Consider the following 25,979-nt stretch of genomic DNA (forward strand, 5'->3'; position numbering starts at 1 on the left):
TTAAATACTTTATTTATCCATCCACTCATTTACTCAGCCAAACTCCTAGGAAAAGCATTTACTGTCTCTATTTCCTCTCATTTTATTCTTCATTCCTTTGCAGTGTAGCTTTTGACCCCATTGTTCAGTCGAAGTTACCTTATATAATTGTCTTTTATCATCTTCACTGTATTCGACACTGTTGACAACTCTGTCCTGGATATTCTCCTCTCAGTTTCTTGAGGCTTCTTTTGCTAGTTTTTTTCCCCTTCCCTGTCTTTTCACCTCTTGCTGTTTCATTCATACCCCTTAACTTAAGGCATTCCCCAAAGCTCTCTCTCTTTTCTCTACATTCTATAACTTGGTAACATTATTATCTCCTTTTGAGTTTAGTTATCTCTGTGCAGATTTCTATAAAAATGTAGATTTATATAGATCTCTATATAGAAGCCCCAGTCTCACCCTTGAGCTCCTGCATTTCTTCCCCTATTGCCTTTTGGACATTTCAGGCTGAATATCATGGAGATATCTCTAATTCAGCAGATCCAAAATGAAACTCACAATTTTTCCTCTTCAGGCTTATTCCTCCAGTTGTAATTGTTCCTCTTTCTATTGATGGTACTACCATTTCTACAATCTCCCAGAGCTTTGGTATTATCTAAATCCATTCTCTTCCTCACCTCCTTTTTTTCATTTGCCATATCATGCCATATCTGCTTATACAGCATCTTTTACACTCTTTTGCTTCTCTACTCATAAAATCACCAACTAAACTGTATCATTTCTTTTTTATTTTTTCTTTTATTAAAGATTTTATTTGCGTTTTACAATTTTTCCCCCAATCTTACTCCCCCCGCCCCAGAAAGCAATGGTCAGTCTTTACTTTGTTTCCATGTTGTACATTGATCCAAATTGAGTGTGAGGAGAGAGAAGTCATATCCTTAAGGAAGAAACAAAAAGTATAAGATCAGACAAAAAGATATCAGGTTTTTGTTTTTTTTTTTTCTAAATTAAAGGGAATAGTCCTTGAACTTTGTTCAAACTCCACGGTTCTTTCTCTGGATACAGATGGTATTCTCCATTGCAGATACCCCGAAATTGTGCCTGATCGTTGCACTGATGGAATGAGCAAGTCCATCAAGGTCGATCATCGCCCCCATGTTGCTGTTAGGGCGTACATAAACTATCATTTCTTTCCCTTGTCTGTTACATTGGCATTCAAATTAGTCTCTGTCTCAATTCTTTTACCATTCTAGTACATCATCCACATAGCCACCAAAGTGATTTTTCTTTTCTTTTTTTTAAAGGTTTTACAAGGGTTAAGAGACTTGACCAAGGTCCCACACCCAGATAATTATTATGTGTCTGAGACTGGATTTGAATTTAGCTCTTCCTGACTCCAGGACTGGTGCTCCATCCACTGCGCCACCTAGGTACCCCCCCAAAGTGATTTTTCTTAAATATAGCTCTGACCATATTCTACTCAAACTCCAATAGCTTTTTTCTTTAAGGATAAAATTCAAACTCTTTATTTTGACTTTAAAGTGCTATACATATGGCAGCTAGGTGGTGCAGTGAATAGAGAGAGCACTGGCCCTGGAGTCAGGAGGTTCTGAGTTCAAATTTGACTTCAGACACTTACTAATTACCTAGATGTGTGACTTTGGGCAAGTCACTTAACCCCATTGCCTTGCAAAAACCTTAAAAAAAAGTGCTATACCATTCGAACCATATTATACTTTACTTTCTTTCCTACATTAGAATCTGATCAGTCTGGCTTTCTCTTTGTTTATATAACATTCCATTTCTCATCCTTTGTACTGATCATTTCCCATGCCACAAATGTGCTCCTCTTTCTTTTCTATTTCATGGAAGCAGTCTTGCTCCTTCTTTAAGTTCAAACCTGTCTTGCACAGTTCCTTTTACATAGTAGGTGCTAAATAAAAATTTGTTGATAAAGTTCACATAGAATTACTCTGTTTTTATCATCTTGTTATTGGTATATAAACTGCAAGTTATATTTAATATGACTTTTTTGGTGTAGTGATGGCAAAGTGATAACTTCTATAGTGATCACTTTAAGTATCCCCTTGAAAAACAGTATGTATTTTTAATTTCTTTGGGTCAGAATGAAGTAATCCCACTAATCATAGTACAGTACTTTAGTGAACTCTCTAAACCTATGGGCTAGTCTTATTTAATTTCAACTTTTTATATTTATTGTAACATTTTCAATATTGATATTTCAGTTTGGTCAGTCAATTAACAAATATGTTATTGGACAGAGGTTTCAGTTTTGAAGTATGAGCAGTTAAATATATTTAAATAACTTAGAAGTCATGTGATTCTTAGCACTCTACTCAGTTGTAGTTACTACAATACCCTACTGGACTGAGAACTATTTCTTTTTAAATTTTTATATATTTTTTACTCTGAATTTAAAAAGTTGAACAGAATTTCCTTATGCAAATAGAATAGAAAAAAAACGGGTTATGTATGGAAATAAAATTCTCTTATATACAACTTGCTTTTGAAATATATATATATATATATATAATATATATACACACATATTCATGCAACATATTGCTTTCAAAGCTGTCCTGCTTGTCAGTGTTTCACTAAGAATCATTTTATATTTATTACGTCCCTGCCAAATAATTCGTTTAGTGACCAATCTGCTGGTAATGAATAGTTAATGAGAAGAAAGTTCATGAGCCCCAGATTAGGAACTCTTGCCTTAGTTCTTTCTTGGATCTAACAGTCATGGAGGTGGCAGTAAAAATGAAGGTGAAGTGCAGTCTAAAGGATTTAATAAGAATTGAGTTTATTCCCATTTATGTGCATCTGGCCTTTTCTATTCTCAATCAAATAATTCTTTCTTAGGTAAATGGAAATAATGCATTTTTGTTAATAATATTAAAACATTTTAATAAAAGATAATTTTTTATTTTTTAATTAAAAAATTATTTTTTTTCCAACTACATGCAGTGGTAGTTTTTACCAATTTTTTTACAAGGTTTTGAGTTTTACAGTTTTTTCTCCCTCCCTCCCTTCCTCCTTTCCATCTCCTCTGACAGAAAGCAATCTGATTGATATAAGCTGTTGTTTATAACCATACTAAACATAGGTCAATATTGAACATGTTATGAGAGAAGAATCAGATCCAAACAGAATAAAGAAAACATTAGAGAGAGAAAGAAAGATAATACATAAGCTTTTAAAAATTGAAGATAATAAGCTTTAGTCTTCATTCAAACTCCATAGTTCCTTGAAGCTCTTGATATGGATGGTATTTTCCATCACGTCTTTTGAAACTGTCTTTGATTATTTTACTGTGGAAATGAACTAGTCCATCATGGTTGATCATGATCCTATGCTGTTGCTAATGTGTATGATGTCCTGCTGATTTCACTCAACATTAATTGATGTAGGTCTTTCCAATCTTTTCTGAAATCCTGTCTCTCATGATTTTTTTTTTTTTTTAGGTTTTTTGCAAGGCAAATGGGGTTAAATGGCTTGCCCAAGGCCACACAGCTAGGTAATTATTAAGCGTCTGAGACCGGATTTGAACCCAGGTACTCCTGACTCCAGGGCCAGTGCTTTATCCACTGCACCACCTAGCCCCCCCCCCATGATTTCTTATAGAACAATATGTTAATCACATTCATGTACCACAATTTGTTTTGCCTTTCCCTAACTGATGGACATTCTCTCAATTTCTAATTTGCCACTACAAAAAGAGTTGATATAAATATTTTTGAACATGTTGGATTTTTACCCTTTTCATGATCTCCTCAGGATACAGACCAGTAGTGGATATTGCTGGATAAAAGAGTATGCACATTTTTATTGCTTTTTGGGCGTAATTTCAAATTGCTCTCCAGAAGAGTTGGATCAGTTCAAAACTCCACTAATGATGCATTAGTATCCCAGTTTTTCCACATCCTCCCCAATATTGGTCATTTTCCTTTCTAGTTATATTGACCAAACTGAGATGTATAAAGTGCTACCTCAGAGATAATGCATGTTTTAAAAAAAAAATATTTTTCCAACTGCAACAGCAGTTTTCAACAATCTTTTTTTTTTTGTCAGGTTTTGAGTTTATGTTTTTCTCCAACCTTCCTTCCCTCCTCCCTCCCCTGAAAGAAAGCAGTTTAATATAAGCTTTATATGTATAACCATATTAAACACAGATATATATTAATCATATTGTGAAAGATGAATCAAATCAAAACAAAAAATTTTAGAGAAAAACATAATACATAAGACAACTTTTAAAAATTGAAGATTATAAGATTTGGACTTCCATTTAAACTCTACCATTCCTTCTTTGGATATGAATAGTACGTTCCATGACAAATCTTTTAGAATTGTCTTTGATTACTGCTGAAATGAACATGTCCATATTTGTTTATCATCATCCTATGTTGTTGTTAGTGTGTATGTTGTTCTTTTACTTCTACACATTTCATTTAGTATTAGTTCATGCATATCTTTTAGGCTGCTCTGAAGTCCCATCTCTAATGATTTCTTATTAGAACAATAGTGTTCCATCACATTCATATGCCACATTTTGGTCAGCCATTCCCCAATTGATGGACATTCCCTCCATTTCCGATTCTTTATCGCTAGGAAAAAGTAAATAATGCATATTTATGCTATTACCTTTCCCTTAAGGGGGGAATTTCTAAAATACCCTGACTACATAGTTGTTTGTGTGTCTTCTCAATTAGCTTTTTTTGGTGCAGGAGCATGTTATGTTGAAAAATACTTATTTTCTGCAAGTTTTATTTGTTATTTAGTTGTTTTAGGTTCATTTATAAGGTAGTTGGGAAGAAACTAATATAAACTGCAACTATAATTGATCCCTTGTGAAATTTGTATTTTGACTCAAATTTGACACAAAATATTCAGCACTGGGACAAAAGAAGAAAAAAAATTTCACCAAAAGACTATGAGTTCCTTGAATGCAAAGACTGTTTCTTGCTTCTCTTTGATATCTCCTCTACCCTTAGCAGTGTCTGCATATTTGACACTTAATAAAATGTTTGTTGATGTTACCATATGAAGATCAATTAAAGTAACTGTAAATATTTAGCTTAGAGAATAGAAAATTTAGGGAGACATGAATCATCTTAAGATAGTTGAAGGGTTGTTATATGGAATAAATATTTGACTTAATCTTCTTGACTTAAAGGACAAAACTACTAGCAATGGATAGAAGTTTGGGACTTGGAAAAATTGTAACAATGAAGAGTTATCTAAAAATGGAATGGAAAGCCTTAGACAATACTTCCCCTTGGATGTCTTGAAGTTGAACCTAGATGATTTACTGGGTGTTTTGTAAAGGAGTTTCCTGTTCAACTCATATAAGTGTTTGTTGTGATGATCAAATTATATAATATGTGTAAAAGTTTTGCAAACTTTAAATGGAACAATTACTTTCTTTCGCTTCATATTCACAGTGCTTCTTCCTAATGCAAAATTCTTTATCTGGTCTCTGGGTATGTGATGGAATACAGTGGAGAGACAGATTGGTTACCACCCCTTGGATCACATTGCTCTTTATTCTGTGTTTTCAAAGGTGCTATGCTGACCCCAGAGAAATAGTTGTTCATTCTGGTTAATAAGTGTGCCACCTTTTTAAACTTCTAGAGTTGTGTGATGTAACATTCGGCTATCTTCCTTTCAGTTTTGGAAGTCTAAGTTAATAATAAAGAGAGGCAACATGGCTTAGTGGAAGTATTGCTGATATTGGAGCCAGAAATACCTGGGTTCAAGTTTTGATTCTGACACATACTGTCGATGTGACTCTAGGCAGTCACTCAGTGCTCTAGGCCACATGTGTCAGAGTCCAGTATCTGCCCTGAGTTGACGTTGGTGATATTCAAGTTTAATTGAGAAATGTTTAGCAAAATAAATAAAGATGCTAAAACATAGAAAATGTTAATTTTTGATTTTCTAGGTCAATAAGCAGCCTGCAGTTTGACAGTTTGAGTTTGACATCATTGGTTTAAACAATTCTCTGAGACTTCCTAAAGTTGTAGTGGAGCTTCTGACCTACTCTCTGGCTTGGGACTTTATTAAGACCAGGCTCTGTGAAATTCTGAAGGAAATATCTGATGGTACTACTGTTATTTTCTTGAGGTATTGAATGTTGTGTTCCTCCAGGATCTCAGGGACAAATCAAACTGGGGACATGAAGAGATTCAGTGCCCTCAAAATGATATGATATATGGAAAATCTGATCCCTACCCTCTTGGTTTAGGCTCTTCAAATTCCTCTCCTGGGTTTAGATCTGAGCAATAGATCTGTGAACTTGCCATGTTTGGGGTTTCATTAGATTTCTGCTAGACTTGAATAGTCACTCTCAGCCAGCTGGAAAGCTATGCAATTTCAAGAGGGCCACAGCTTTAGACTTTCCTTCAGTCTGGAATTCTTGTCCTACTTATCCTTTTTCAGGCCTTGCTCTGGGCTAGGAACTGGAACTGAAATCTTAGTCTGCTTCTAGCATCCAAGACACATAGCCACTGCTTGTTTCTGAACTTGCTACTTGCTTCTTGCTTAGATCAACCTAGGTCCTATGACTGCTTCTCACATTGGACCCGAAGATGTAGTTGCAAGTCTCCTCAGTTTGGCCTGGATTGGTAACCAAGAACTGAAGAGTAAGTGACAGTGCTGCTAGTTGACACAAATTCCTTCACCCTAAGTTTCTGTTCTGGGATTAAGAACTTCACTTTTATTACACTGCCTTTCCTATAGCTGGAATGCTCTGCTTCTGCCACAACCTCAGCCCTAGTTTCCCCTCTCTGTCTCTAGATCTATCTCCCCATGGCTGACCTGAGAAGAAAAAAAAAATTTACTCCTTTTTTTCTTGAATTTCTTTGTTTTTTGTTTTTGTTTTTTGTTTTTTTGCAAGGCAATGGGGTTAAGTGGCTTGCCCAAGGCCACACAGCTAGGTAATTTATTAAGTGTCTGAGACCGTATTTGAACTCAGGTTCTCCTGACTCCAGGGCTGGTCCTCTGTCCACTGGGCTACCTAGCTGCCCCCATTTTTTGGATTTCTTAATCAAGATTTGACTTGATATATATTTTCCAGATCTGTTTGGAGAAGTTTTTATTTGGAGATGGGATGGAGTTCACTGCTTTATTTTTTGTCCTGTAATTTCATCTTGGCTCTGCCTGAACAACTCATATGTTTTGGTACCCATAAAAAAGAAGAAAAGGTATTTGAATGAATATTGCTATTTAGATATGCTTATATTTGCTGGCATAATAATATGAATATCATTTCCTTATTTCTTAGATTCTGATTCTGAATCTGGATCTGATTCTGATCATGAAAATGCTGCTTCTGGTAGTAATCCCTCTGGAAGTGACAGTGAGGGGGATGATAGAGAAGATTCAGCAAAACCAAGTAACAAGGAACTGTTTGGAGATGACAGTGAGGATGAGGTACTTCATAGTGTGAGTGATAATCACTCTGAGAGATCAGACAATCGATCAGAGGTTTCTGGGCATTCTGACCATGAAGAAAATGACCAATCAGATATTGATCAGCATAGTGGATCAGATGCTCCTCATGAAGATGAAGATGGAGACCACAGATCAGATGGAGGGAGCCATCAGTCAGAGGCTGAGGGTTCTGAAAAAGCACATTCAGATGATGAAAAGTGGGACAGAGAAGATAAAAGTGATCAGTCAGATGATGAAAAAATGCAAAACTCTGATGATGAGAGACCACAAATTTCTGATGAAGATAAATTGCAGAATTCTGATGATGATGAGAAAATGCAGAACACCGATGATGATGAGAGGCCTCAGATTTCAGATGATGAAAGACTACAGCTCTCTGAAGAAGAGAAGATGGCCAATTCTGATGATGAACGACCTGCAGCCTCTGATAATGATGATGAGAAGTTGCAGAATTCCGATGATGAAGAAAGGCCACAGGTCTCTGATGAGGAGAAAATGCAAAATTCTGATGATGAAAGACCACAGGTCTCTGATGAAGAGCATAGGCGGTCTGATGATGAAGAGGAACAAGACCATAAGTCAGGTATGGAATGTTATATGTAGAATTGTGGCCTGCCTTGCCAACCTGGTTTTTCTTCTTAGATTCTTAACCCTCCCCTTCTCTAATCTAGCTTTGTTATATTTTGTTTAGTACCTTTTGATACTTCATTCTTTTTTTCCCCATTTGTTAATGAATGATCAAATATAGTAGAAAGAAGTGTCTAAAATAAATAAATATTGTAAGTTTTTAATAGGGAAGTAGCTTGTGAAGTGGCAATTGTTCCATTTTCATAGATTAGTCTGAGACTGTAGAAAGAGACAGTCATAAAAGCTAAGTGACCTAGTAGTGGCCATTGAAGAAAGTAGTGAGTGAATGTGTTCTTAGGCAGTTGTTCAATGCCAGGATTAACATCATTAAAAGATGGTGTCTTTTTGATCTGAAAGTGAGAATAATTAATTGAAGAAAAATATTTGAAGCAGATGTGATACTATTTTTCTTCTGTAAAATTAGTTGATTGGGGAAATAATATGCTTTGTAGTTAGGGCCTATTTTAAACTCTGTAAAAAAAAAAATGGCATCAAGGAAGTGCCAGGCATTGTGCTGTACAGCTATTTTGTCATTTCATCCTCACTGCTTCCCTTTTTGCAGCAAGAACATTGAGGCAAACAGATTAAGGGACTTGTCCAGGGACATACAACTGGGCCTGATTCCCAGTCCAGTGCTCTTTCCTTTGTCACGTAGCCATTTATCGGACATATTGGCAAGTGTCTTGTAACCATGGGGAATAAACCTTCATGAAAAGGACTTTTTTTTTGTTAAAGAAATAGGGTTTTTTTAAAAAAATTTTTTTTAGGTTTTTGCAGGGCAAATGGGGTTAAGCGGCTTGCCCAAGGCCACACAGCTAGGTATTTATTAAGTGTCTGAGGCTGGATTTGAACTCAGGTACTCTTGACTCCAGGGCTGGAGCTCTATCCACTGCACCAGCTAGCCACCCCAGGAATAGTTTTTTTTTAAACTAAGAAATTATCAGATTTTATGCTGTTTGCATTTCAGATAAGAAGACAAGCTTTAATTGAGTTATTTGCAGTTCTTTGTCTGACCATCAGGAAACAGTTACCTTAAGTACTCAAATTACTACTAAGAAAATCAACCTTAACTTCCGAATTATCTACCAAAGCAAAATTTCCATTGAGAAAAGATTCAGGAACTGAGAGAAAGAAAGGTAGTGGTATATGCCTACTGATTTTGCCTTTAAGTCCAAGATGCTTCTTTATATATGTTAAGCTGTGAAGCCTCTATTTTAGTTCTAAATTCTATAGTTTGTAAATATGATTTATAACAATAAAAAATTTATTCTACTATAAACATCATTCTACTATAATAATGCTTTTGATCTTGTGCAAATACTTAAGATTATTTATATAAATATAATGGATGTGAAAAAATTTAAAAATAAAAATTCTAAAATGTTCATTTTGCTATTTTGTTTTTATACTAACATTTGTCTAGTTGTCCCTTCTCTCCTTCCAGAGAGACTTAAAGAATATTTAAAAAAAAAAACATTTCAGCAAAACTGAGTTCACCATTAAATATATGATGTTCTTCTTTTATAATGCCCTGCCTTTGCAGGTAAAGGAGGGGGAAGTGCATTCTTATGGGTCTTTCCTGGAATCAAGTTTAGTCATGATAATTTCATAGTATTTAGTTTTAATTTAGTTTTGACAAGTCCTTTCATTTACATTGTTGTAGACTTTAATATTATTTTTATGATCTTGCCTACTTTACTTTGTATTAGTTCATGTATCTTTTCCTGTTTTACTTATCACATTTATGTATAATTTTTTATCATGCAGTAATGTTCCTTTATAGTCCTGTGCCACAACTTATTTAACCAGTTTCCTAATTGATGGTTATATACCTTGTTTCCACTTTTTTTTTTTAGATTTTTTGCAAGGCAAATGGGGTTAAGTGCCTTGCCCATGGCCACACAGCTAGGTAATTATTAAGTGTCTGAGACCGGATTTGAACCCAGGTACTCCTGACTCCAAGTCTGGTGCTTTATCCACTATGCCACCTAGCCGCCCAAAGAGATAGGATAAATTTTATTTGTTTTTTTTAGGTGTTTTTTTTTGGAAAGGCAAATGGGGTCTTGTTTCCATTTCTTTGCTATATGAAAGTGCTTCTATAATACTTGGATCTATTTGAAGGTCTTTTTTTTAATGGTCTTCTTTGGGTAAGTGGAGTGGACAATTTATGTTTATCAGAAAGGAATGTTTTATTGTTATGTTATTTGTACTAAAAAGTTTTCAGTAGAAATTTTATACAAATAAAACATTCTAATACTAGAAGGACTAGATATGTAAGTTGATTTAAAAAAAAAGTTTGAGTTTACTTTAAAATAAAAAAAACCATCCTGTTTTCTTTACCTTATGGATACTAACACTAAGCATACTATTATAGTGTAGTCTTTTGAGCTACTCTTAAATTCTCGTCCTTCTGACATTAAAATTAACTTTATAGGAGGCATTGGTCCACTTTTCCCATCAGAGATAATAAAATAAAGTGAAATGATCCTTCTAAAACTTTATTCTTTTGAGATTGGGGTTAGTATTTTTGTGTGGAGGTGACACTAGTTTCACATAAGTTCTGTCACCGGAACAAAAGCTCTGAAAGGTACAGTCAGGATGAAGGAGGTTTGTTTGTAGATCTGATAAAAGGATTATTATCTTTCAGTCTTGCTATGTTTAAGGGTATTCTTCATCAAAAATTTGCCTCCCTGCAGCTCATGAAGGGTTATTATCTTCATTGGTTGAAACATATCCATTAAATTACATATTGTTTGAAGTATAGAAGTACTCCTCTGGCATAAATAAATATCTCTTGGAAAGTGGTATTAGAATGAAATTAAACTCTTATATATCATCTTGCTTATAGGAGTAGACATTATTTTCCTTCCTTTAAATCTCATTCTAATTAAAATGCTACTCTAAGTTGTTTTTTAAGGTATTTAGTTTAAAAAAGTTATTTTTATGATGAAATCCTATTATACTTTCTGTAGAGTCTGCAAGAGGTAGTGATAGTGAAGATGAAGTTTTACGGAAGAGAAAGAAAGCAATAACCTCTGATTCAGAAGCAGACAGTGATAATGAAGAAGGCCAAAAAGGTAATCTTGGTTTTTGTTTTAAAAACTATAATATTCTCTTAATGCTTTATTCAAGATGTCAGATACTAAAGAATTTTGATTAATATGTTAATTGACATCATTTACTTACCTAGACTTACTCTGAACACTCCTTCCCCTCCCCAAACTACATTTTATTAATTTTGTATATATTCTCTATATCTTTATAAAGGATGTGCACTCATTTCCTCCCTTATACTGTTGGCCTTTTTGGGAAGGGACTGTTTGACTTTGATTTTTGGGTCCCTAGTGCTTGGGCACCATAGGCCCTTAACTATTTGTTGACTGAGGGACTGAAAGCTCTTCTGCTCTTTTACTTTACCAATTGAAGGATTATGAGGCAAACTATTAGCATACAATACTACTGTGAACTGAAAGCCTTTAATTAGGAATGAATCTGGCAGCAACAACCTGGTATAATGGAAAGAACTTGGGACAAAGACTCAGCAGACTTTGTCAAGAGTACTGTCCCCCCCCAGCAAGACTTTGTAGTCTAGTTGCTTCTTATTTTGAAAAATAGAAATGATACTTGCCATATCCAACTCAGAGTTGTTGGAAAGAACACATGAGAAGATAAATGTGGTCATATAGAGATGAATCGAGATTGTAAATTCTAAACTTTGCTGTTCCTCAGTTTTTCCATCTGTAAATTTCCATCTGGAGCTAATAATAATACCAACTAGTTTTATCAGGGTTTTTGTGAATCAAGTGATTTGGTAGCTGCAAAGCTCCATACAAATATGGTTTTATTATTTGCGATTTTTGTTTCCCACCTGCCTGGTCTTTTTTCTCTTTATTGAAGATAAATATGATTATTGCTTAACTCTTGTCAGATCCCTGGATATTTTCCTTGAACGGTGAAAATACTGGATATATCTTGGTTGTACATAGTTGTTTGCCTGTTATCTCTCTTCCTCATTGGACTGTGATATACTTGAGAAGAGGCACGATTATTTTTTTCTTTATTTATATCTGCAGATATTAGCACAAGACTAGGGACACAGCACTTAATAGATGTTTGTTGACTTGACCGAATAAATCTGTTTTAGTGTGCTGACTATATAACAACTTTTGTAAAAATCTGTGGGATCCTTCATGTTTTGCATTTAACTGAGAGCATTTTGTGACATATTCACATAAACATTTATGTGAGTTGTATTCCATATAACTTGAGTTACGGAAAAATGATGGCTTTTGTCTTTTTTTCCCCCATTGAAGATAATAGTGAAGCCATGGATCTATTTGGAGGTGCAGATGACATTTCTTCAGGGAGTGATGGGGAAGACAAACCACCCACTCCAGGACAGCCCATTGTGAGTAAATACCTATCCTGAACTGGAACCATTAGTAGAATAAAAGGTCATGGATAAACCTCAGTCTTCTCTTCCTGTCTTATGGTCATAGAACCAAAGCCTAGCTTTCAGGACTTTGTTGAATGTTCTTGGATATTAGTGATTCTGATCTGACTGCCAATTGTGTCCCAAGTTCAGGGTCAGACTGTGTGCATCTTGGTTTAGAGATTAAGCTGTTCTGTGCCTCAGGTAGAAAGAAGCTTTGTGTTTTTACCAATTACTGTTTAAAAGTGGGAAATGATTTTAGAGATTTGGAATTTACCTCCATAAAGAATATGAATCTTTATAAAGGGTTCCATGTTAGGAATTCAATCATGATTCCCTAAGTCCTGATTCTGATATTTGCTTCCCATCACCGTTTCTATTCTTGTAGTAGAAGCAAAGATTCTTTGTAGACTTCACAGTTATAGTAAGAGATGACTAGAAGAGAGATGGGACTTTTCTCATATTTGGTCCTCTGGGGCAGTAGACAAGTCATTTAACTTCTGCCTGCTTCAGTTTCATCATTAGTAAAACAAGGAGATAAATAATAACACTTATTTCCCAGGTTTGTTTCCAGGATCAAATGAGATAGTTAGAAAACACTTTACAAAACTTAAAAGTGCTATATAAATGTAAATACCAGCTATTATTGTTGTTGTTGATGATACTATCTTGCCTTGTGCAGGAAAAGTTTGCAGATTGCCTATATACACAGGAGCCTAGTGAGCAATTATTTCTTTTACTCGGGACAGTTTGTTAAATTATATTCTCTAGTTGTGTTTTGTTTTATTTTAAACAAATATGAATTGGGGCACTGTGAAGTGTATCCTCTTGCTTTATTTTATTTGAAGATATTTTTTATTCTTATATTTACAGTGTCATTCATTTCAGTAATGTTAATTTGATAACCTTTTAAAAAAGAAATTAGAATACAGATGAGATATATGTATTAAAAAAGGACATTTTGTTTGCACATGGAGAAACATTCAAAGAAGAGAAAGAGCATCACATTTTAGAGTGAAGCTGTTTTAGCATTTTAGTCATATTCTGTCAGTGTTGTATTGCTGCATGCAGACAGATGGTCAGTCTACTAGGCTGCTATATATCTCTGAATAACTTGGAGTCAGGCAGACCTTGGTTTGAATATTGTCTCAAATTCTTGCTAACCTTGTTACATCATCTCTCTGAACTTCCGTTTCTTCATCAATAAAATTTGGATAATACCATGCCCATCTTCCTTGGTTTTGAGAATCATTTGCACTAATGAAACTTTAAAGTGCTACCTGAATGTTTGCTATCATTTCTTCAGCCCAAATCTGAGTTCTCAATTGAGGTCATGATTGTTAGCCTATATTAATTAGGGTTCCTTGAAATAATATTTTATTTTCAAGTTTGAGTATTTTATACAAGATTAGTAAAAATTAAAAAAACCCTAATCTTCACTATTTTAAGTCTTAAAAGCAATTGAGGCACTAAAAAACTACTATCTGTGGTTTCTTTGCACTGCTTTTTCTGCCACATACATCTAAATAGTGTAGTTGAACCTAGATAATTTTTGATATCCTTTTCAGTCCTTCAGTTCTGTAATTTGTTTACTAGGATGAAAATGGGTTGCCTCAGGAGCAGCAGGAAGAAGAACCTATTCCGGAGACCAGAATAGAAGTGGAAATACCCAAAGTAAACACAGATTTAGGAAATGATTTGTATTTTGTCAAGCTGCCCAACTTTCTCAGTGTGGAACCCAGGTAATTTCCTGAATTATAGATTTTCTAACAGTGGAATAGTATTTTTGAGATGCTTTTTTTTCTCATTTTATATTTTGTGGGGGAATCATTATAGCTAATAGTTAAATTGTCTTACCACATTAATAAAATAATGTATAATTTTGAAGAAACTTTTAAAGAGATTTTAGGAATCACCCAGGCTCGTAATTTAGATATTCTCCTCAACTCCTAACTTTGACACTGCCACACCACCACCCACATGCTCAATCTGTTGCTAAGGCCTGTCAGTTTCGCCCTTGTAAGTAACATCTCTTTCTTATGCTACATTCTCTTTTAATGCTGCTATCACCCTGGTTTCAGGCCCTTGTCACTTCATACCTGGACCATTGTGATAGCCTGCTGATGGCTCTACCCACAAGCCTCCCTCCATTCCATTTGATTTTCCATCTAGTGGTCAAATTGGTCTTTGAAAAGCATAGGTCTGACTGTGTTACCCATCTACTCAATAAATTTCTTTAGCAATTAAGGCCCTTTCTTAGCTGTCCCTTTCTCCCTACTAAGTTTCTGGACAAGTCTTTTTCAGTCCCTCTTGATTCTGATGCCTTCCCTCTGTTAATTATTTACAATTTATCCTTTATATAACATGTATATTTGCATGTTATTCCCCCATTAGGTTGTGAGCTCCCCAGGGCAAGTTTTCTGATTTGTCCTTATTATTCCATAGCACCTGGCACATAGAAGCTGCTTATTAAATGTTTATTGATTGACTTTTAAAAGGGTATTATCCTTTGTATTTGAAGATATAGAATTTAATTACTGGGGGGTGCTGTTTTAGAATTTTTTTCTAGTTGTCTGTAGCAATTTATTCACAGTCTCTTAGTGCTCCCTCTTGTGTCCATTTTTCAGCTGTAATCATTTTCCAGCTATAATCATAGAAAAAATTGAAGCTAATTTTTCTTATTAGCCCTATTCAAACCATCTAAACCAATTTACCTGAGAGAGAGAAAACCTTTTCAAAAGGGAAATTATTGCAAAATTGTCCTTTTTTTTTTTGACAAGAATTAGTACTTTTAACTTGGGTTTTGCATTTTAACTTCAGCCTTTTCTCTTAGTAAAGCTCTTGCTCAGAGGATAATTATTTCAGGAATCATCCTGAAATAGTTTAGACTAAGTGTTGAAGTTGTAAAAGGAAGGGCAAATGGATCCATTTTTTTTCCATCCAAACTTAATGAAAGTGACATCATTCAAAACAAGATAAGAAGAAATGAGATTGTTTATGTGAATTCCTTTTTAAAGTTTTACTTTCAGAACAAACCTAGAGTAGGAACAGTATTTTTTATGTAATTGAATACATTGTAAAAAAATACCTACCATTTTTTTATATTTAGAATTTGAGATATTTTAAAACTTGATATAGGAAATTTTAATATTAAACCATGTCATTCATTAGGTAGGGATAAAGTAAATAGAATTACATATATTATTTACTAGTCTGTATATTTTCATTTTGACTTTTGTTCAGCATGATTTTTCTCATGTTTTCTCAGCTCACCCAGATAGTTTACCTAAAATACCCAAGTACTCTTCTCACTGTCAGGAATGCTGATTGATAGACTAGTATATCCTTTGTCAATTTCATTAAAGTTTCTTCTTTCCCACTCATAATATTTTTAGCCAAGAAAAAACAAGAGTGGAGTTATATAGTTAGGGGGAGTTTCTATTAGGAATGATCATATAAAAGTTTGAACCATTTTGCCCTTTGTCTGCTAAGTTAGAGATGACCTTTGAGAAGACTATTTTTAGCAGTAGCTTAGAGTTTGTTTATCTTTTAATTTTATTAAACATGGTTCGAAAACTGAGTATTTCTCAGCCTTTTGTATTGGAAGTTCTAAAGTTCATAGAAGTATCTGTAAGTAAAATATTCCTATTGTTATTTAAAAAAGGTTTATTTTAGTTTGAAAAAGACATGCAGTAATACTTATTGGGAGGTTTTTAAAACTTTTTTTTTCATTTGTCTAAAATTTAATCAGTGGAAGTGTTTAACAAGGAGATAAATGATCACATTTGCTGTTATGGAAGATACTTTATTTAAAGTTCAAAAGAAAAAGTTCAAATGAAAATCAAGAGCTTTTCCAAATGTTCTACTTATTGATAAGTTTATCCTACATTTCAAAGTCTCCTCAGGAAATCATAACTCTAAAAAAAGATTGGATTTTTCTAATACTCCATATTATAAAAACAAAATAAATGAAAACTGCTTCTTTCTCAGACCTCTTACTTATATCCAGGGTACAGATTGGCTAATTCTTACATTTGCATATCTTGGACAAATTCTCCTCAAGCCCAGGTTTGGAGGAGAAACTGGGTCACTTTAAAAAAATGTTTTTCTTTTATTTATTGAAGGCAATGGGGTTAAGTGACTTGCCCAAGGTTACACAGCTAAGCAATTATTAAATGTCTGAGGCTGGATTTGAACTCAGGTCATACTGACTCCAGGGCTGATACTCTATCCATACTGTGCCATCTAGCTGCCCCTTCTGTCATTATTTTGAAAACTGCTAGTCCTTTCAGTGATCCCAGACTTCGTATTGCCACAAAATCCAAACAAGTAGTAATTTCTTTAATACACATCTTCTTTTGGTGATGCTATTCATTTACAATCAGCTTGGATCAGCTTGATATTAGAAGAATTAAAATTACAAATAACTCAAAGACTGATGGAAAGAAGTTTGGTGGATATATCCAGACTTTAACTTGTTACCAACAATTCATATGTAAGAACTGGAATAGCTGGCATTACCAAGAAGTGTTCATGCAGAAAAGAAGGTGGCTTTCTTTAATAAGATCCAGCTTAGATTGTACATTAGTATTAAAACCAAAAAACAAGAAAAAGACATAGAAAAAGACATAAAAAAGACATACTAGAATCTGATAAGATGTGAAAGTATAGAAAGTCTAGTTTATTGTACCTACCTAACATATAGTAAGAACTTAATAAATGCTTGTTGATTGATTGTATCAGTAGAAAGGATATGCACAACAATGAAATCATGGATCAACAAGATAATAAGAAAGCTTTTAAATCCAAGTGTCAGGTTGATTTTGAATAATCTTCTAGGTTAAAAATACTGACAGGCAAAAGTAGTAATATAATTTTATTTTAAAAGGTTTTATTTTTGTTCCCCTTATTAATAAAATATCTAAGCATAGGAAGCAGTGTGTTTGCACATGTGAATTTTTAGTTGTCAGTTTGGTCACATTTTAGCTCATACACTTGGTATCATTTCAGTAGAAATCTTACTCTTATGAAAATATTTTGAATTTCCACCTAATTGTCCCTAAAACTAGTCCTTTGGAGATCCTATAGTTAAAATTTATTGAATAGTATAACACAGATTTCTAGTTTTTAATGCACAAAATTACTTATTATAATGAAAAATAACAACTGATGATGTGGAGTAGCATGAGTCCAAGGAGTTAGCAATCAGGATTGACTTCCAGAAGTTTGACATGGCTAACAAAGTGAATACTACGTGACTTTTCTTCATTAAAACAAAATGGAATAGAAATAGGATTCAGGAACCAAGGAAATAATGAAAGGATTGCATAACATTTCTTTTGTGTTCACATTCTTGAAGAATGGAAGAAAATGTACGAAAAGGATCCTAAGAATCAAAATAAAAGAAGAGCAGGTGGTACTCTCCATGATGCCATTAACATAAGGTTATTTCCCTTTTTGGTTTCAAGAGATTTGTGTGATCTCTAAAACATTCTGTCATTAGGCCAAAATTTTTTATTTTTTTTTTCAAGTGTACTGGGATGAGATCTTTTTCCAGTAGACCTTTCAAATTTTATTTGTAGTGATACCTTTAGGTTTTATATCATAATTTCCAAATGCAAACTTCTCTCCTTTCTCTATTAAGCTAATCTTTGTATAAAAAAGGAAAAAAAAGAAAGAAAAAAAGCAGTTCAATAAGATTAACCAGCACATTTACTATATATATATATATATATATATATATATATATATATATATATATATATCTGAAGAATCCATCTATTACACTGATCCCTTTCCAAATATGACTGAAATTGAATTGAATTGTATTTTTGCCATTTGCAGACCTTTTGATCCACAATATTATGAGGATGAATTTGAAGATGAAGAGATGCTTGATGAAGAAGGTAGAACCAGGTTAAAACTTAAGGTATCATCATATATTCCCCTTTTGTTGTTTTTGAATTCCTTTCATTAAATAGGACATGGAATAACTGGAGGCTTTCTTTATAAATTGAATTTATATTTCTTATTTTTCAGCAGGTATATCAGAGTAGAATCAATAATTGTTTGCTTTTTTCAAAATATTTCTTTTATAAAAGTTGTATAATGTTTCTATTCAAATATCACATTCATTTTACTTATTTACAGTAATAATTTCTTGACTTCTCTTCTAAAATAGTTGATGGACTTTTCCCTCAGTACCTAATTCCAGGAATTGTATTCTAGCTATCTATCTAAAATAGCTAAATCTTGGATTGTTAGATAGCATCTAGTCTACTTTCTTACACATTGTAGATGCTCAGTGTTTACTACTGACTTGAATTTGATTCTGTGGATAACATATAGTTATGTTCAAAGACATATCTGCACTAGGGAGTACTTTGGATAGTTGCCATGTTTCTAAAGTCCTCCCTATTTTAGTCCTTTAGTTTTTTTTGTTTACATGATGAATGAGCCTCTCTTAATTTCTCAGTTCTTATTAGACCTAATATCATATAAGATATCCCAGAAATCTTAGTGTTGTTTGAAGCTATTGAGCTCCATAAGCTGAGGGTTAAGTCTAAACTATGTAATTTAAAATTGTACTAAGATCTGAGATACTATATAGTTTAGATAATCTTTAACTAAAAAAATTGCCAGTCAACCTTTTAGCACAGAAGACTGCTTCAGACATTTAATCTATGAGGCTGGGTGGCATTAGAGAGCAGGAGATATTTAAACTCTTGTTAGGTGGTCAAGTTAGACTTTAGATATTTGAAACTATATTCCTGTAACTGTAGTGTTTCCTATAGTTAATACTTTTTAAAAGACTACATTTTTGTAAATTATCTTAAACTGATTTGGATGATACATAAATAAGAGTTTTACACTCTCGTTTCAGGTTGGAACTCTGCAGTCGTAAAGGTGCTAGTTGTAGAATCAGAAAGTTTGAATCCTCTATTATTTACTATTTGAGATCTTGAGTAAACAATTTAATCTTAGACTTCAATTTCTTTAATTGTAAAATAAAGGAGTTGCACTACATCATTTTTAAGATTCCCTTTTCTTCTGTGATCAGGGTCATAGAACATAAAGACAAAATGAAAGAGTCCTTGAAGCTTTCTTACATTCCATTGCTAGGATATAGTGTATGCACAGATATGTAAATAAAAAAATAAGTTAAGAAGTAAGATAGCATTAACACTGAGTAAATCCTAGGACCTTCACAGAGGAGGTAACAACTGAACTGAGACCTGAATTAAAGAAGGTTTTAAGAAGTAGAGAATGACCATAAGTGAAGGAATCTACCAACAAGGAATGTTACATTCTATTAAGACAACATATACCTATATGAATACATAGAATAATCAGAAAATAACTGTGAGGTAGTTCAGGAAGAGAGGACACTTAACTCCTCTTTGCTTGGGGAGGATTGGGAAGAGTTTCACATAGAAATAGTGCTTGACCTGAGTCATGAAGAAAGCTGGGAAGGGAGTCTCTGAGGTGAAGGTGTAGAGAGAGTTAGTACAAAGGCACAGAAAGAGCTTTGTGTGTGCGAAACAGCAAAAATATCAATGTAACTATGGAGTATAAAAAGGGGAGTAGTCTATAATGAAAATTAGTATTTTACCTCAGAGTTACTAGGGGAACCCCCTGGAGCAAGAGACTGACACGGTCAGAGCTATGCTTTAGGAAAAGCCTTTTGGCAGCTATTTGAAGGATAATTCGGAATGGAGATAGATTGTCCAAATGCATAGTTGAGTTCTGTAGTGTTCATAGTCTAGTTTGGATGCAATGTAGAATATAAGAAGGGAAGTCATGTTTGAAAGGCTGGGTGGAACCAGGTGGCTGAAGGCTGAAAATGCCTAGCTGATGAGATAGGGAACCAGAAATATTAAGTAGGGAGAGACTGCAAACAGGAAAACACATTAGCATCACCAGAGGTGATTGAGGGCCTGATTAGGCTGCCTGTCATGTGAAAGTAGAGCAGAGGATATACTTGAAAATTATTATGAATTTAGAATTGATAAAATTGGACAACTTCTTTGTTACTTTAGCAGAGTCCATTATTGGGCAAAGTTGTCCCGAATCTCGCCCAAATAGGTTAAATAATCAAATGCCATGAGGACTTTGTTAGAAAGGGACTCACCCAAAGATAACATAATAATGAGATTCCTGTGTGGTATTATTTTGATTTCTAAAATCAGATAGCAGCATTCTTATTTTTCAGATTTCAGAAATGGGGATCAAGAGGATGTTAAGTGATTTTAACCATGGCCTAACAATTATAAGCTGGCATTGTTTAAATTCCTTCTTGATTTTTGGCCTAGTTTTTTCCCCCCCCTTGAGAACATACACCTTCTTGTTAGGACTGAGTGTTTTTATGTCTGGATATTATGTCATAATTTATAAAATATTAATGATATTTCTTTGGTGTGTTGATTCTCTTTCCTAATCCCCATTTTTTCAACTCTACTTTTTTTCCATGACTATTCTCTCTTTTTTTGATTGTCTTTATCCACTCTAATAGGTTTATAGTAAGTTTGCCTTATCTCCTCATTTTTATCCTTTCCTTCCCTCCTTTTCATGATATTTCTTAGTTGTGTGTTTTTGATCTGTTAAGATTATAGAACTTTAGAGACACTTTGGTTTTTTTGTTTGTTTGTTTTTTTTAGATTTTTGCAAGGCAAATGGGGTTAAGTGGCTTACCCAGGGCCACCCAGCTAGGTAATTATTAAGTGTCTGAGACCGGATTTGAACCCAGGTACTCCTGACTCTAAGGCTGGTGCTTTATCTACTATACCACCTAGCCACCCCAAGACACTCATTTTTGAAATTGGAAACGTTATTTCCATTTTTTTCTTCCCAAACTTTGGTTCCTTTTTCAATCTTGAATGCTATGTGTAACTCAGAGTTTTTACAATTTCAAAACCTTGGTATGTCATAGAAAAGAAAAAACTTTGATATTTTTCTTTAAGACATTAAAAAGTAGATCATTCAAATTTAGGCTTGTATAAGAACTTGGATACTATCTGTTGCTAATAGTGATGACTGGTTAATGAATAGGAAACATTATGTGCAAGTCCTGAATTGAATAGTTAATAGGAACAGCTTCAGCAGCAACTTCTAACTTGGTGGTACATATGCACAGAATTTAAAAGGCCACATCATTGTCTTCAATTAGATCTGATAACCATTAATGAAGAAAGGATGCATCCTATCCTGCTGATAGTGTTAGTTGCATCATTTTTGTTTGTGAAATCTAACCCCTAATCCATTTAGTAATTCTATAGTATAATGTTTTTCACTTTGGGCATTCAGTTAATATGTTGGTTTTGTTTTTTATTTGATGCATGTATAGTTAAGTACTCAGAAATTTTTTTTGATTGCTGGCTTCAGTGATTTTTGAGGGGAGGAAAAAAAGAAAGGAGGAAAGTATCTATGAGGAGGTCTAGTAGAATCTGAATTGTAAAGGCAGTTTACACACAATATCCCAGAGAGACTACTGTGTTATATCGACATGGTGGTAAGAACACTTGCTTCAACACACAGTAGTCTTTCTATTGACTATTGGAATCGGTTATTTAGATGATTTTTTTTATTAGTGATTGGTTTTAAACTAATGACTGAGCATTAAGGAATATGATTTTGCCTACTCAGTCAGCCAACATAGAGAGAATTTTTTCATTTCTATTTGAATTTTACAGAGATCTTTACCCCATAGTACTTGTGTAATAGATGCCATCATTATTCTCTCTCCATTTTTTTTTGCAAATGAGAAAATAACTCAAAGAGGGACTAAATATGAATTATCTCAGGTCACTTAACTATATTTAGTTCATGGAAGAAGTATATCTCCTGGCACAAGACCTATGTGCTCTTTACACTTGACCACCTAGCCTCTCATTCTTGCTTTGTGATTATGCTTTTCTTTGGTGAGTAGTGGGACAAGGAGAAGAAATAAATAAACAATATGGTTTTCTAATGAATTATTTTTTGAACAGGTTGAAAACACTATACGATGGCGAATGAGGAGGGATGAAGAAGGAAATGATATCCGTGAAAGTAATGCTCGAATAGTCAAGTGGTCAGATGGAAGGTTAGTTGAGATTAACATTCTGGTTTTCATAAAATGATAGAAAAGTTAAAACATGCAGAGGTGACTAAAAAGACTGAAGTATTAGATGGATTAGAATCTTTGAATGGGGACTTAGCCAGATTTTTTTTTTTTTAAGGTTTTTGCAAGGCAGTGGGGTTAAATGGCTTGCCCTAGGCACACAGCTAGGTAATTATTAAGTGTCTGAGACTGGATTTGAACCCAGGTACTCCTGACTCCAGGGCCGGTGCTTTATCCACTAGACTTAGCCAGATTTAACCAAGAAATTGTTTGCTTGCCTGAGTCTTTAGTTTTTCATAGGACATTGTAAAAATTAATGAAGAGGGTGAGTTTATGATACATCTCTAACAAAGATGGCAATAAAAGATGTGATACATCTCTAATTATGATGTCAATAAAATGTTACTTTCCCTATTGGCTACAGCAGATAAGGATGGTGGAGATGGATCATCTACTAATATATTTGCAGCTTAATATTTTTGGAAACTATTGGTATTGATTTATTAATAGTCTTAGAAAAATCTCAGTTCAGTTGTATTATAATTGAAAGGATAGATTTTATTTTAGCTTTGTACATTTCATTGCAATAAATCAATTTTTTTGTAACATCTATTTTCATTTCTCCTCTTTCTGAATTATTTGTTGGTTAGTGGTAATATTGTTTCTTTACAAAATTTTTATGACTGATTTTTTTTTTTGTCTTAAATCACATACGTGTTTGAATATATATCCCCAAAAAGCAATTCAGGAAAACCAGCCAACACTTCAACTGAGTCTGATAGGATATTCATCATCCCCTGTGGCCATTAGTTTCCCGCCTGTAAAGTAAAGGAAGGCTAGTTTTCTTTAGCATCAGTTACTTTTATGTTTTTAATTTAAAAATGAGGGGGAAGAAAGTTGAATGATACAATGAATATTTCCATTGCTAACATGCTACTTTTTCCCCCCCTTCTTTAGCATGTCACTTCATTTAGGCAATGAAGTTTTTGATGTCTACAAAGCACCATTACAAGGGGATCATAATCATCTGTTCATAAGACAAGGCACTGGCCTTCAGGGACAGGCTGTTTTCAAGACAAAACTAACCTTCAGGTAAATATTAATAAATTACTAGAAATCTCTGAACCAACAAATTAGATGGTCTTTTCTTAGTCTTAATTCTTCTTTTTTAATGTAATTAGGAAATGTTTACCAAAATAAATAAAAATGATCTTGAACAGAGTAGTTTCAGTTGAGTGTTTGGAAACCAGATTAGAAGGAGTTGATTACTCAATGGGTGAAGCAGTTAGTATAGATTAACCTTTTCAAGAGATCCTATAAGAGTTTTGTACTTTTTAGGGTTGTTTTTATATGATAGATAAAAATCTTACAATTTTTTAAAATTTCTAATTATCTCCAGTATCCAGTGATAAACTGAAGGTAAAAGAAAAAACCTACTGAACACATTTTTGAAGAGATGGGAAGAATAGACTCAAGGGCATCCAATAAGTGGAGACAAAGGGGAAGAACAAAAGTTGATAGTATAGCTAGGATTCCAAGATGGAGATGGGCTTTTGAGGGAGAATTTGAATAACTAGTTAGTCTTAGAGCATACAATTTAGGGAATCAATCATAGATGACTAAATGATTACCTAGATTTAGTTAGGGAACCAGTTGTTTTAGAAGGCATGAATCTGTAGTGGACGTTCCATTTCTAGCAGTGCTCAGGAGCAGAGGAGGCATTTGGTAGTGATAATTCTTATTTGAGGATTAGCACGATGGGAATAGTAGCTGGGTAGTATTTGGTTGTGAAAACAGAGTTGCTGTCCTCTCCTTTTATGGATGTTGGGCTATCCTTTCCTTTAGAATATATGTATGTCTTTTTTCTGTCACTATACTTGATTTGCTTGCTCCCATCATAAGAACATTTTAGGACCACCTATTTAAGGTCTCCTGACACTAAACTCACAGTGTTCAGACCATAGGGCTGAGGATCATATTTTATAGTCTTAAGAATAGGATTTGATCCATGAATGAATATTTTGAGAATTAGAGTTGTCATGAACATATATACTCTTTCTCCATGGTGCAGATCTTTTTCTCCAGGTTTCTTGTCATTTGTCTGTTTCTGGTTAAATACATGAAATATATTTTCCAAGGAAAGGTGCATTGGTAGGTGTAAATTTTATCCAAATAATAATAAACCAATTAATGATTCATGCTAAACTATGAATCAGCTAAATGTTTTCTTTCAATATAGTTTTGCTCATAAACCAAAATATTTTCAGAATAGTTAGCTTTTTATGATCTACTGTTTCAGGTTCCCTCCAAATAAGAATTAGCAACTCTACCAAACTAATACAAACACAGGGACATTATTTACCTGTACATTTATGTGAATTCCCATTATTCAAACTAGACTTTATGTGTGGAATTTTGAAAGAAATTCTTATTCCAGAAAAACACCTATGTTAACTTTACTGTGAGGTAACTTGTATCCCTGATCCTTCCCCTCTGCTTGACAGTCCATGGCCTCCCTCCACATCCTATACCTGAAAAAAAAAAACACTGAAAAAAATCCTCCATTTGAAAGCAGAAAAATGGACTAGACCATAGAAAGCATGGGAGCCTGGCTTGAGATTTCTGATGCAGAGAGAAGAGATCTTTGCCCTGCTCTAACCACCTCCTGAATATCCAGCCCCTGTATGTCCATCACTGCAGTACCACACATCTGTCCCTAGAGCCTGTATGTTTCTTGTTCTCCCCTATCTTTGTCTATCTCCAGCCCCCATGTTGCTGGCCCTGGACTCTGGGTGCTACTTATCTTCCTCTTTCTTCTCTGTCGCAGCCCCTACATATCCTTGAACCCTGTGCCAGCTACTAGCCCCTCCTTCCACAAGCACTCAAGCCCTTCCTGACACCCTCCCTCTTTTTCTTCCTCCCTTCCCTATTCAGTAGATATCACTTTATCTAGAGGAAGAAGGCTTTCTGTGCTTTTTAAGGCTAAAGTCATATAGCTGTCTATTTAAAAATGTTTGTGTATGTTTAATCATATTTAGACTGCTATGGACAGTTGCAACACATTTCCCCAGGTAGCAGTGGTTTCTAGCCTAGGGGGTTTAAATGTCCCTAATTAGAACTGGCAGTCAGTTGGTCTCAGCCTCCATGCACCCTGAGTTTTTTACTCCTGGGCTCTTGGTTCATTGACTTTTTTTTTTAGGGTTGTTTTTTTTTTGCAAGGCAAATGGGGTTAAGTGGCTTGCCCAAGGCCACACAGCTAGGTAATTATCAAGTGGCTGAGGCCAGATTTGAACTCAGGTACTCCTGACTCCAGGGCTGGTGTTCTATCCGCTGTGCCACCTAGCCGCCCTGAGAAATCATATT

The 25,979-nt window shown here is 34.3% G+C and overlaps 1 protein-coding gene across 1 annotated transcript in view; it reads left to right on the plus strand.

The window, feature by feature from the left end:
* Positions 1-25,979, plus strand: part of LEO1 (LEO1 homolog, Paf1/RNA polymerase II complex component) — a 58,823-nt gene that overhangs the window by 11,837 nt on the left and 21,007 nt on the right. The window contains exons 2-8 of the mRNA XM_074234671.1: positions 7,289-8,041; positions 11,058-11,162; positions 12,399-12,493; positions 14,114-14,259; positions 18,362-18,446; positions 22,504-22,598; positions 23,574-23,708. Coding sequence (XP_074090772.1) covers positions 7,289-8,041; positions 11,058-11,162; positions 12,399-12,493; positions 14,114-14,259; positions 18,362-18,446; positions 22,504-22,598; positions 23,574-23,708 — 1,414 coding nt within the window. The remainder of the gene's footprint in view (positions 1-7,288; positions 8,042-11,057; positions 11,163-12,398; positions 12,494-14,113; positions 14,260-18,361; positions 18,447-22,503; positions 22,599-23,573; positions 23,709-25,979) is intronic.

Source organism: Macrotis lagotis, chromosome 4, assembly GCF_037893015.1.
Source record: "Macrotis lagotis isolate mMagLag1 chromosome 4, bilby.v1.9.chrom.fasta, whole genome shotgun sequence".
Classification (NCBI taxonomy): Eukaryota; Metazoa; Chordata; class Mammalia; order Peramelemorphia; family Peramelidae; genus Macrotis; species Macrotis lagotis.